The 13,707-nt window shown below is 42.6% G+C and overlaps 1 protein-coding gene across 5 annotated transcripts in view; it reads left to right on the forward strand.

Annotated features, from left to right (window-relative positions):
• arap1a (ArfGAP with RhoGAP domain, ankyrin repeat and PH domain 1a) overlaps positions 1-13,707 on the forward strand; it is a 75,138-nt gene that overhangs the window by 3,933 nt on the left and 57,498 nt on the right. For all 5 annotated transcript variants that reach the window (XM_081719769.1, XM_081719770.1, XM_081719772.1 and 2 more), the window contains exons 10-22: positions 807-989; positions 1,105-1,279; positions 6,647-6,736; positions 8,628-8,763; positions 8,868-8,970; positions 9,441-9,615; positions 10,209-10,418; positions 10,702-10,914; positions 11,376-11,481; positions 11,842-11,989; positions 12,315-12,383; positions 12,548-12,631; positions 13,278-13,389. In XM_081719769.1, coding sequence (XP_081575895.1) covers positions 807-989; positions 1,105-1,279; positions 6,647-6,736; positions 8,628-8,763; positions 8,868-8,970; positions 9,441-9,615; positions 10,209-10,418; positions 10,702-10,914; positions 11,376-11,481; positions 11,842-11,989; positions 12,315-12,383; positions 12,548-12,631; positions 13,278-13,389 — 1,804 coding nt within the window. The remainder of the gene's footprint in view (positions 1-806; positions 990-1,104; positions 1,280-6,646; positions 6,737-8,627; positions 8,764-8,867; positions 8,971-9,440; positions 9,616-10,208; positions 10,419-10,701; positions 10,915-11,375; positions 11,482-11,841; positions 11,990-12,314; positions 12,384-12,547; positions 12,632-13,277; positions 13,390-13,707) is intronic.

A 13,707-nucleotide genomic window follows, 5' to 3' on the forward strand; every position in this document is an offset into this window, starting at 1 on the left:
TTCTCTCTGATAATTCTTGGAACCACCTGCAACTAGAAAGACTTTTTCTCTCTGTACAACTCTCTTATATGGACAACCAGCTTGAGAGGTTTTTAAAATCCAGATCAAAATATATTTGTTTAGTTTGGCCCAGAATTCATTTTTAAGGTCATTCCTTTATCATTTATTATAGATTTTATTTGATATATTTCATTTTTGTCACGGAGTGCTCCTCCCCATAAGTCACGTGGTACGGCCCACCGTGTGCAGGGGGATCCACATGTACCGTGTTTGTGTTGTAACCACGCCCCACGGGATTGCACACACGTGTATAGGGTTTAATGTTAATGTCTTGTGTGTCTATTTAAACCCCTGTCCGTGTGTGCTCCCTTTGTTGGTCATTGTCTCTACGTCTGTGTCAATCCTGATTAGTATAGCCGTAACATTGTTTTGTGTAATCGTATATTAATGTATCGGTGTTCTATGTTTAATGTTAAGTGTACAGTCATGTTTTCCATCGGTGTTTGTGTGAGTGCCACCCTTGTTGTACATATTTAATGTCATTAAATGTTTCACATTGTCAAGGGAGTCTGTGCGTCCCTCCCCATGCCCTGCGGCACTCGGGCCAGCAGCAACATTACAATTTGTAGCATTATTATGTATTGTGTTTAAATGAAACTTTAATATGTATTCCATATTATGTAATGCACTTTGAGATTTTTATTATTTTATTTAAGTCATCTAACCTAAAGTTATCTGTCTGTTTTCTTCATCCTTGGGAAAATTCCTTCAGGGTGTGATTCACAGTTGTTGTTCTTTGCTGGTAGGTTTTCCTTTTAATAGGCAACAGTAAAGCCAACCAGTTCTGGGCAGTGGATGTTCCTGCTTGTGAGAGGCTGAGTCAGAATGCCAGCAGTTCCGAGCGTGTCAAACACATCACTGCTAAATACCAAGATGCCATGTACTGTAAACGCCACACCCTCTATGGTCAGCAGAAGGAACTCAACAATGTATGTACACACTCCAATTACCTAATTGTATAATGTTACACATGAGGGATTATTTAAAATATTGTTATGGGGTTTAACATGCTTATTCCTAAACAAATTCCTTTTCTGTCCTCAGGCACTGTGCACTACAGTACAGACTGATAATTTGGTGGAGACTCTCTCTCTGCTGTTCTCTGGTGCAGAAATCAGATGTTACACAGGCATCCCAGAATTCCCTTCTCCTCTAGCTCTGGCGAAGCACACAGGACAGCCAGCACAGGTGGAGCTACTGCGGCATCACCTGACCACAGGTAGACACTGCCACACACATGCACTCACACGTATGTTTACATACCTGGTAAAGCAAGACAATTTGTATTTTTAAATAAATGTAAATAGTGATGTGGAACTTAACTATTGAAGACATGATGAGGAAATTATAATGTATTGAAACTTATGTGGTGAGAGGTGAGATGAGGAAATCACCTTTAGAAGTGAAACTTGATATTCAAACAGGAAATACACACTTAAGTAGGAGCACTACAGTATCAAAACAAAGATAAGCTTTGAGGCTTTGATAACATGCTTCTTTAAAGAAGCAAAAGGTCATTTTAGAACCGAGAAGTAACAAATTATATTTATGAAAGTAATTATTTATTATGTGTACATTTTTTCTATGAAGTGCAGAGCACATGAGAGCACATGAGTCAAATTTCTTTGTAGCACTCAAATGAACCAGTTTATGCTCCATAGAGAGGGCCCCCAACATTGAGGTAGCCAAAATTAAAATAGATTCAAAACAGAATCTCTGAAACATCCAGAATAAAAGATGATTAATAATTTGAGAAAGAATCATTGGAAAATTATGTATTGCTTTTTTATATAAAAGGGTGCTGGGGAGATTTACTACTGGAGACATGTTTCAAAATATATGTCTGTGCTACTTAAAAGCATTATAGAATAATTGCAATTATTGCAACCTGCATCTTAAAGGCAATACATTTCTGGAAGATTTTGGGTGTGTAGGTCATCATAACATAGGTACTCTGAGGGGTCTGGCAAAACCAGATGCTTGTGGATATGAAAAAGGAGGTGATTTATTAATTGTACAAGGATAGGGGAATAATCCAAGGTACATGAAGGGGAACTCCAAAACGTAAAGAAATAACCAGTCCAAGTCCGAAACCAAAAGAGCAATGACAAAAAGAACCAGGCAGAAAATACAAAAGGGGTAGGCAAAAAGACAAAAACCAGAAATATAAGAACAGGGTACAATACACAGAAAGGCTATCCAAAAAGAATGCTCGGTATGCTTTAAGATAATCTGTCAGCAATACTTTGCAAAGACTGTGAGTCTGAAACATTCTTATATACACTTGTAATCAAGACATACAGGCGGGTTCAATACTCTGGCGACTCTGGCGATTGGTTGCGTCGTTGACCAGGTGACGAACGGGTTGCTGGGTACTGTAGTCTGAATTGGAATCTGGCATTATGACAGTACCCTCCCCCAAAGAGGCACAAGGTCAACAGCGAAGTCCCCTTGCCATCATGGTGGACTCCGGTCTAGTGCAGGCTCTATCCTTAGGAATGCAGCAAGGGCGACCCTGTGGATGGGGCACAGGTCTGTCCAGGTATTTCGGGTGTACGTCCAATCCAGTACATCACTTCAAGGGACCCAGCTTTGTCCCTTGGGGCCGAATCCCTCCCAGTCCACCAAGTATTGTAGTGAGCCACCCCTCCTCCTAGAATCCAGGATGCGACACACCATGTAAACCGGACTTCCATCATAATCTAGGCTCTGAGGAGGAGTCTCTTTCGGAGAATCCTCGTCCAATGGGCCAGCTATAACAGGCTTAAGGAGAGACATGAAATGACCTCGAGACACGGTAGTGAGCAGGAAGGTTTAGCTGATATGTTACCTCCTTGATACGCTTGATGATTTTGAAAGGGCCGATATACTTGGGGCCCAGTTTGCTGCATGAACCCAGCTTGTGGAAATACCTCATGGACAGCCAAACCCAGTCACCTGGTAGGTAGACAGAGGTCTCCCCCCTGTGCCTGTCTGCCATTTCCTTGTACCTAAGGAGGGCACTTTCGATACATTGATGAGTCTCATCCCATACCTTCTCACTGAGTTGCATCCAATTGTCCACTGCCGGGATGTCAGCGGTGACAGGGGCCCATGGAGCCATAAGGGGTTGATAGCCCAGAATGCACTAAAAAGGGGTTGAACTGGTAGAGGAACTGGTGAGCAAATTCTATGCCATCTCCACCCAAAGTAGGAACTTGGACCAGTCTAAAGGATTGTTCATGCAGAAACACCTAAGAAATTTGTCCAGTTCCTGATTAGTTCGCTCACACTGCCCGTTAGACTGTGGGTGATAACCAGACGTGAGGCTTACAGTAACTCCTATCCTATCCAGAAAGGCAGAGCAGAATCGAGACACAAATTGCAGACCTCTGTCGGATAATATGCCGAATATTCGGAACACCTGCATGAACAGTATCTCAGCAGTCTCGAGAATGCAACGAATCTTACCCCTCTAGAGAACTGATCCACAACTATGAGGATGGTAGTGTTACCCTCTGAACAGGGAAGATCAGTGACGAAGTCCAAAGCAATGTGCGACCAAGGTCTCTCAGGCACAGGAAGTGGCATGAGTTTACTGGCAGGGAGGGTCTTAGGTGTCTTGCTTTGGCTACAGACAGAGCAGGACAAAACGTAACAGTGGACATCATTCGTCATCGTCTCCCACCCATACCGGTGAGCTATGAGCTGACATGTACATTTCTCCACTGGATGACCCGTAGCGAGGGAGGAATGAGCCCATGCTAACAAACGGTCCAGGCAAGAAGCAGGTACATAACGCTTATGCGTTGGGCATTCCATTGGTGTAACAGCACCTTGTGTGGCTTGTTCAATCTCTCATTGGATAGAGGCCAAGTGGACCCAGGTAGAATGGTTTCCTTTTCCTCCAGTGTCTCCTTTCACTCCCCCAGATGGACATGGGAAAGGGTATCTGCTGTAGTATTCCGAGTTCCTGGACGATATAATCCTGGACATAATCTTGAAATTGAATCTGGAGAACAACAATGACCAACGGGCTTGGCGGGGGTTGGGTTATCTGGCCATACGCATATACTCCAGGTTCCTATTGTCTGTAATCACTAGAAAGGGATGATTAGAATCCTCCAGCCAGTGTCTCCATTCCTCTAGGGCCAATTTAATGGCCAATAGTCTCCGATCCCATAATTTTGCTCTGCAGGGGAAGGTTTCTTGGAGAAATAGGCCACTGGACGAAGTTTGTCCCCTTGATGCCTCTGCGAGAGCACGGCCCTGATTCCAATATTAGATGCATCTGCTTCTACAATAAACAAGACTGTAGGATCCAGGTGTCAAAGGATGGGGGCCATGGTGAAAGCCTCCTTTAACTTGACGAATGCATCCTCAGCTGCCAGAGTCCAATCCCATTTAGTAGAAGACCATTTAAGGACAGATGTGAGGGGGGCCACTATGCTACTGAAGTTTCTTATGAAGTGTGGATAGAAGTTCACGAAGCCCAGGAAACTCTGTAGCCTTTTGACGGTGGTGGATACCGGCCAATGAAGGATGGCTTCTATTTTTTTGTCATCCATAGTAACTCCCCCATGGCTTACTACATACCCCAGGAAGGTCATGGTCATGATATGGAATTTACATTTCTCCCCCTTTACATACAGTACATTCTCCAGGAGAATCTCTAGTACTGAACGCACATGTCGGATGTGCATCGGAAGATCAGGTGAGTAAATAAGAATGTTGTCAATATACGTGATGACATATCATCCTATTACCGTTCGAAGAACATCATTGATGAATGCTAGGAATATCGAGGGTGTGATGCTGAGACCATACAGCATCACCTTGTACTCATAATGCCCCTTGTGGTGACAAAGGTGGTTTTCCATTCATGTCCCTTCTTGATCCATATAAGATTATACATGTTACAGAGGTCCAATTCTGTGAAGACCTTTGTCTCTTAGCTGTTTCAGGGGCTGAGTGGTAGCGGATAAGCATACTTCCTTGAGATCAGGTTTTGGTTTCGGTAATCAATGCAGAGAAGAAGGCCACTGTCCTTTTTCTTTACGAAGAAAAAACCTGATGTCATGGGGGAAGTGGATGGCTGAATGAAACCCTGCCCTAGTGCCTCCTCTATATATTGTTCCATGGCTCTTTCCTCTTCTTGGGAGAGGGGATAGATGCATGCCTTTGGTAAAGTTGTACCCTCTAGGAGTTTGACAGAACAATCACATGAATGGTGATGGAGTAACAGGGTTGCCTTCGCCCTGCTGGGGGGGAACGAAAACTTGTTCGTCAGCAGGGCTCTCAATCATCGTGGCGCAGAGTCATAGTGTGGGTAAAGTCCAACAGTTCTCCTGACAATAAGCCGACCACTGGGTTATCTCCATTCTGGGGCCATGAAATATATTTGGGTTATGTTGCTCCAGCCACAGCAGGCCCAGAATGACTGGAAATGATGAAGCTTGCAAGACTAGAAAGGATATGAGTTCAGAGTGGAGGGAACTGGTGGTGAGTTGTACAGGGGTTGTGCAGAGAGATATGGGATGATCAGGTCGTGTACCAGATGGGCATGAATGAAGTTGCCCTCTGGCCCGCAATCAACTAGGGCTGTGAACATAGAGGACGGAGTATGAGACCCAATATAAACTGTCAATGTGAATGATTTAGGTTAGGTAGGAGACGACAGTCCCTGACTAGATGGCCTGCTGATCCACAGTATAAACACAGACCTCCTTGGAACCAGCATCATCGTTCCTCCCCAGATAAGCGAAAGGAGTCACATTGCATAGATTCCACCATGGGTTCTTCTCTGACTTCCGATCCAGGACTGGGAAAGGGATAGTTGGAGTGAACACTACCAGACACAGATCTGATTGGACGCCTCCGATTGGTTGCGTCATTGACTGGGTGACGAATGGGCTGCTGGGTTCTGTAGTCTGCATTGGGATCTGCCGTTATGACAGGTACATAGGTAAACATAACATAGAACATAGAAAAAAAAAACTGGTGGCTCATTCAAAGAAAGTGTCACAAATGCCACGATATTCAAAATGTCAAACAAGCTGAGTTCAGTCAAAGCTCAGTCAAAAATCAGTCAACGCTCAAATATTAGTCAATGATCAGTCAAAGATTAGTCAAAGCTCAACAATTATTCAAAGATCAAAGTTCAAAGGTCATTCAAAGATCAGTCAACGCTCAAAGATCAGTCAAAGATCAGTCAAAGATCAGTCAAACCTTGGTCAAATCTCAAATATTAGTCAATGATCAGTCAAAGATTAGTCAAAGCTCAACAATTATTCAAAGATCAAAGTTCAAAGGTCATTCAAAGATCAGTCAACGCTCAAAGATCAGTCAAAGATCAGTCAAAGATCAGTCAAACCTTGGTCAAAGCTCAAAGATCGGTCAAAGCTCAGTTAAAGATCTGTCAACACTGAGTCTGGTATTATTTTCCAGACATGGTGCTCAAGGGCAAAATACACAAGCTGAAGATAAAAATAACAAATGTTTCAGTCTGTAGTCTACATAATAATAATAATAATAATAATAATAATAAAGGTGTTTAAATACTAGGTTATCCTTTAAGGCATGCTCACAATATCCTCTTTCCACACAGTCGGTCACACGTCTGTTCTCTGTCATAATGGATACCTATTCAAGGTTGCTTCCTCTGCAAGGCCAATCACTGACTACAAACCGCAAGCAGGTAGGTGACTCTGACTTGACCCTTACCTCTCTACATGAGGGTTAACCCTAACCCTTACCATTCTATATGAGGGTTATCCCTAACCCTTACCTCGCTACATGAGAGTTAACCCTAACCCTTACCTCTTTACATGAGGGTTAACCCTAACCCTTACCTCTCTACATGAGGGTTAACCCTAACCCTTACCATTCTATATGAGGGTTATCCCTAACCCTTACCTCTCTACATGAGGGTTAACCCTAACCCTTACCTCTCTACATGAGGGTTAACCCTAACCCTTATCACTCTACATGAAGGTTAACCCTAACCCTTACCAGTCTACATGAGGGTTAATCCTAACCCTTACCAGTCTACATGAGAGTTAACCCTAACCCTTACCTCTCTACATGAGAGTTAACCCTAACCCTTACCTCTCTACATGAGAGTTAACCCTAACCCTTACCTCTCTACATGAGGGTTAACCCTAACCCTTACCACTCTACATGAGGGTTAACCCTAACCCTTACCATTCTACATGAGGGTTAACCCTAACCCTTACCTCTCTACATGAGCGTTAACCCTAACCCTTACCATTCTACATGAGGGTTAACCCTAACCCTTACCTCTCTACATGAAGGTTAACCCTAACCCTTACCATTCTACATGAGGGTTATCCCTAACCCTTACCTCTCTACATGAGGGTTAACCCTAACCCTTACCTCTCTACATGAGGGTTAATCCTAACCCTTACCAGTCTACATGAGAGTTAACCCTAACCCTTACCTCTCTACATGAGGGTTAACCCTAACCCTTACCACTCTACATGAAGGTTAACCCTAACCCTTACCAGTCTACATGAGGGTTAACCCTAACCCTTACCACTCTATATGAGGGTTATCCCTAACGCTTACCTCTCTACATAAGGGTTAACCCTAACCCTTACCACTCTACATGAGGGTTAACTCTAACCCTTACCACTCTATAGAGGTTAACTCTAACCCTTACCACTCTATACAGGGTTAACTCTAACCCTTACCACTCTATAGAAGTTAACTCTAACCCTTACCACTCTATAGAGGTTAACTCTAACCCTTACCACTCTATACAGGGTTAACTCTAACCCATACCACTCTATACAGGGTTAACCCTAACCCTTAGCACTCTACAAGCAGCAGTAAATCCTGCTTTATGAGACAGGTTCCTGATTACACTTGTTCAGTCTTAGCTGCATCATGCACCTACCACACTGGCCCTCTACAGAGACACCATCCCCACCCCTGTGCTACTGCCAACCACAAACACCCATCAAAAGGTGGACTTGACTGATCCCTGAACAGAAATTCAGGATATAAAGCAATCCAGGTGGGAATTAAACTCACAGTCTTCAGCTCTAAAGACTGATGTCTTATCCATATTGGACATTCTAAACTTGTAAACAATTCATTACGTGCTGATTTGTGTTGTGCTGAATGGTATGCTTCCCAATAAAGATGTTGGTTTTCATATCATATTTTAAGCTTATTTTAAGTATTGATGTAGAATCAATCTTGTCAGTAAATCCTTTAAGTAAGGAGGAGTGGATGGCAGCACCCAGACCCCTTTAATGATGCACATTAAATTTGACTGTAGATGATGTGTGTGAATCATGTCTTTGACCTGACATGTTAGATATGGCAAAGTGAAACAGATGCATTTACAATTACATTCATGGCATTTAAAAGACGCTCTTTTCCAGAGCGACTTACAAAAGTGCTTTGTCATTTACTCATAGAATACAGATACACATAAAAGTCATTGTTATGTTAATTTAATTTACTCAGCAAATGTCTTGTGTGTTGTTTGAGTTTGTGGGGAGCCATGAGTTTGAAGGCTTTCATAAAACAGAAGTAATGTTCTTATCTGTGTTTTGTAGATTTTTCTCAGAGGTGGTGTTGCCTGGGCAACGGACTGTTCAGTTACTATAAGACTGAGCAGAGCACTAACAGGTGTGGCTGCATAAAAATGAGTGACATCATCTGCCTGTCCTTCAACAGTCCAGGGATTCATGGGTAACACTCTCCAGCTCTGGCCTGATACTTTTCATTATTTAATGACTGTACTTTCAGTTGTTTAGTCCAACATGGCTATGGTGTCTCTTTTGATTGGTTGGCAGGTATGAACATACCTTTGAGCTGTACACTGATAGTGGGCGGGTCTATCTTTTTGGAGCTGATGACATCGTTACTATCAAAGAGTGGATCAGGGCATTTGCTATAGTAACCAAGATTACTTATATTACTCACACCCTGCTCCTTCAAACACAAACTGTACCTTTACTACCATCTCAAACTCATACTGGACCATTTCTATCACCTCAAACTCAGACTGTACCATTACTGTTTTTTCACACTCAGACTGTGCCATTTTTAACATCTCAAACTGAGACTGTACTATTATGACTGTACTATTACAATATAAGTGTAAGGTAAACTCAAACTGTAGTGTTGATTATCTCTCTGCACTGTGAGGCTATGTAGTTACCCCCTTCTAAATTGGACTGAATTCAATGATCACAATATGGATAACCAGTGATAACCAGTCAGACACTACATGCTTTTCTCAGGGAACCAGGGATTATTTTTACTTGAAGAGAGGTTAAAAGGATGAAAGGAAATTCCATTATTTTCTTCTGGAGAGACAAACCAAAGTTTTGTCTGTCTGTCTGTATCTCTGTATGTTCATCCAGGCACTGCTTCCTGCTGTTCTGAGTGATGTTTGTGGACTCTGTGATCGTCTGGGCCGCCTACGCTGTGCTGAAGGCAGTTCTGGAATTGGTTGGTTCTGCCTTAGTGGCTCTAGACTGCAAGTTCTTCTTCATGATTCAGTACAGAATGTTGACCTGCGCAAGCTACTTACACTCAGTGAGTGACAGAGCACACACACTGTAATGAAGGGCTTTTATTTTGTACACTGTAATGAAGAACCTTTATTTATGCACCACATTCAAAATCTCTGTTGTCCAGCCCCATTATTATTCCATGATTGGACAGTTTATTTGCCGGGTCACTACTTCCCACCAATGAGAATCTTGGCTTCTGCACATCAACGTCTGAAACACGGTTGCCATTTGTCCATCAGCAACTGGCATTGCAGGCCAGCCTGGATACAGACAGACGTGGTGCACTGGTAGTCTAATTGGGCCATTCTTTTCTCTGCTTTCTTTATTGTGCATCAACAAAGTGTACAGTAAAGAAACCCACTTTCCTTCTTTGGAGGAAAACATCTTTCAGCCATTACTAGAGGATGCAGCTGTAACTCTACAACCAATTATAATTAAACCAGTACACACACACACACACACACACACACACACACACACACACACACACACACACACACACACACACACAATATGCCTACATAATTCAGCTTTAAAAAACAATCATATCATTTTTTTGCTGGTTGCTGATATTCAGGTGTGCATGCATGTGTGTTTATGTCTGTGTGTATACAGCCCTCAGTGACAGTGTGGGGGATATGGTGTTTTCGTGGAGAGGTGGATCTCTACATGTCATAGCAGAGAACAAGCCCCATTTTCCGGGCTGGGTACGGTCCATCGGACTCTGTGGCGGGGCAGGAGACCAGCCACTCTCCCTGCAGCAGCTCACCGAGTCAGGCATCCCCATCGCTGTTGACCGCTGTCTCGACCACATCACACGTCATGGTACACACACACACACACACACACACACACACACACACACACACACACACACACACACACACAATTTTCCAAATAAGCAAAACTGTAACAAGTACCTTGTTTTCAAATACTGTATTTCTTGCATATAAATAGAGTGTTCATAAGTGTATTGGGTTTGTGTGTGTGTGTGTATGTGTGTGTGTGTGTGTGTGTGTGTGTGTGTGTGTGTGTGTGTGTGTGTGTGTGTATGCGCGTGTGTGTATTTGTGTGTACCATGATGTGTGATGTGTGTGTGTACTGTCAGGTCTCATGTCCACTGGCATCTACAGGAAGTGTGGTGTTCATTCCCATGTGTCAGCTCTGCTGGAAGAATTCCTGCGTGATGCACGGAGTGTTTGTGTTCCCGAAGATATTGCAGTAGACAATGTGACGAACACACTGAAGCGTTTTCTCCGAGAGGTCAGAGAAGGATTGTTTAATGGACAGCAAAACTCACAGAACTGGCTTTGTACTGCAGGTTAATGACATGCACACATACACAAGCACCTGTTATCATCCCTCTTCCAAAAAAAACTACAATCTTTGAGAGGTAGTGTTCGAGAGGTTGACAATGAGAACAAGGGTGTGTGTGTGTGTGTGTGTGTGTGTGTGTGTGTGTGTGTGTGTGTGTGTGTGTGTGTACAGCCCTCTGTGATACTGTGGGGGATATGGTGTTGGTGGTGGGGAAATAGTGTAGAAATATTGAAGACTACTGTGAGATTAGAACAGTGCTGTAAAACCTTTCTCACTGCTGCCTGCACTGGACTGCAGTGTCATTTACATTTACATTTCTTTGCAATGTCAGTACTTTTAGCCTCTTCTCACATATATGGTGGCCATAGATAAAGCTGCTTCCATCCAATATTGCTTTTTTGTTTGTTTTTGTTTTTTGTTTTTTGGTGTTTTAATCCTGGTGTCATTGTGTCATACTTTCTGCAGAGTTAACAGATAACTGTAACAAAACCAGCAGATACCAGACACTCCTGTCCAGCTTGCCTGAAGTCAACAGAGAGACCTTCAAAGCTCTCTTTAACCACCTCTACTGGTACCCGTCATTACTTTGCTGTAGATGTTTTCAAAAGCTTTGTTTGTTAGGTTCACAATTCAGGAAGAAAGCACGTGAAGGAGACAAAAATTCATATTATTATTTTCATTGTTGTTTTCACTTCCACAAACCAAACACCAACATCTGAGGTTTCATTGCCTTTTTCAAGACAGACAGACCTTTGTGTCTAATTTCCCGTTAGGGATTAGCGAAGTGTTATCTTATACGTGCGCTGCCTTTTGGGACTCTTCCAAAAAAGGAAGTTTTTCAGATTTCAGGACTGGGAAAAGTCTTTCTGGTATATATATTCCCCTTTGCTTTGAGGAACTGTGTGTCTAAGTGCTAACCACTTTCTGTTAGCGTGCAGAACTTCTCCAACATAAACCACATGACGACACGGAATCTGGGACTCGTGTTCGGGCCGACTCTCTTTCAGACGGATAAAGCCGACCCCAGGACCTTCAAAGTGGTGGAGGACTTGATTGGAAGTTACTGTGCCATCTTTAATGTGAGTCCAGCCTGAAACCAGCAGGTCACAACCTTTAAAGTAATGCCTGTCTCCTTGACTGTCCATGAGGACCTGAGTGCTTGTTAAAATTGCTATGGTTCACATGCGTCATTGTTAACGTCACACTGAATAATGAGATAATCTTTCTTTACAATGGTGGCAGTAATAGAATTTCTTTTTTACACATCTGACACAAGTCTAATAGTCTCTAGAATTACTTGTATACTCAGAAGAAATGGAAAGCACCTCAGTCATAGATGCTGTGACATTGCACTGACATTTGAAAGACAGCTAAACACACAGCTAAACAAATGTTTTTCCCCAGATCTCAGATGCAGAGCTTCAGAAGCAGATGGACATGACCCTTCTCATTCTAAACAAGCTCAAAGACCAGGTGAGAGTTCAAGGTTTCAAAGGGCCTCTGGGTAATTTAGACGCTCAACACCTTGCATCTCCACACAGTGCACACCTTGGTGAAACCCATGGCACAGTCTGAACATGTTCACATGTGCAACTTCCTGCCTTCTTCGGATGACTGATGTTGTCACTGTGTACCAGGCCTCTCTGACACCTGTCCCCTCCCACACCGTCTGTGCCATTTACCTGGAGAAGAGGGAGGAGGATGCAGAACTCCTTGTGCAGGTGAGTCACCTTTCAGCAGTGTTCAGCTCAAGCTCGAGCTTGAAGCTTCACCTGCTCCTATATGACAATGGGCTTTTTTTTTTTTTTTTTTTTTACTAGGGATTCAAGAATTACATCATGGCCTTAAAGTGTAATCTGTATATAAAATGCAATATTTAGTAACTACACAGACAGTATTTCAAGTCCTGTACCAACTGTCAGTACACTCCAGCCTGTGAAACAAAGCACGTCCACTGTTTTAAGGATTTGTTGACCAGAGCTGCGCATACTGAACCAGACATTCCCATGTTAGCTTAGCTAATATCCCAAAAAATTATACCACTTAGCCATGTTGACAGAAGCCTTCAGCTTTAAGCATGTTTTCATTTTCATTTTTCTCAAAAGCACTGGTCAGGAGCTCTAAGGGACTTGGAATTTAAGTTAATTCTGATTCAGTATACATAAGCAAAATTAAAGTAGAATACACAGATGAAATAAAGAGTGCTCTCTCTCTCTCTCTCTCTCTCTCTCTCTCTCTCTCTCTCTCTCTCTCTCTCTCTCTCTGTGTGTGTGTGTGTGTGTGTGTGTGTGTGTGTGTGTGTGTGTGTGTGTGTATGTGTGTGTGTGTGTGTGTGTGTGTGTGTGTGTGTGTGTGTGTGTGTGTGAGGTCGGGATGAGTACAACAGTAGAGGAATTGGTCCTGGAGGTTTTAGAGATGTGTGGAATCCAGCCAGCAGATGGAGAGTTTTGGAGGTGTTATGAGACCAAGGAAGAGATTGGTCAGAAAACATTCCTCAAACAGAGTTGTCAAGCTGTTTTTCTTTATTTAAGTGCAGAAAACAATATTCTTAAATATTCTTTGAAATGAAATATTGTTTTAAATGAAGGTCCGACTGAAGTGCATGTAAATAGTCTAAGAATATAAACTATTAATATATATCTCTAAGCTTAAACCATGTCCACACAGTAACACAAGTGGAAGGACTGAAAACAGATGGATAAATTTTGATACATTTGCAGTGACTGGAATATGGTTGTTGTTTTATACCCTGCACATTGCTTTAAAACCAACTGATAATAGCATTAATGAAACAGGT

The sequence above is a fragment of the Electrophorus electricus genome, chromosome 8, assembly GCF_041902795.1.
Source record: "Electrophorus electricus isolate QZ-2024a chromosome 8, ASM4190279v1, whole genome shotgun sequence".
Taxonomy (NCBI): Eukaryota; Metazoa; Chordata; class Actinopteri; order Gymnotiformes; family Gymnotidae; genus Electrophorus; species Electrophorus electricus.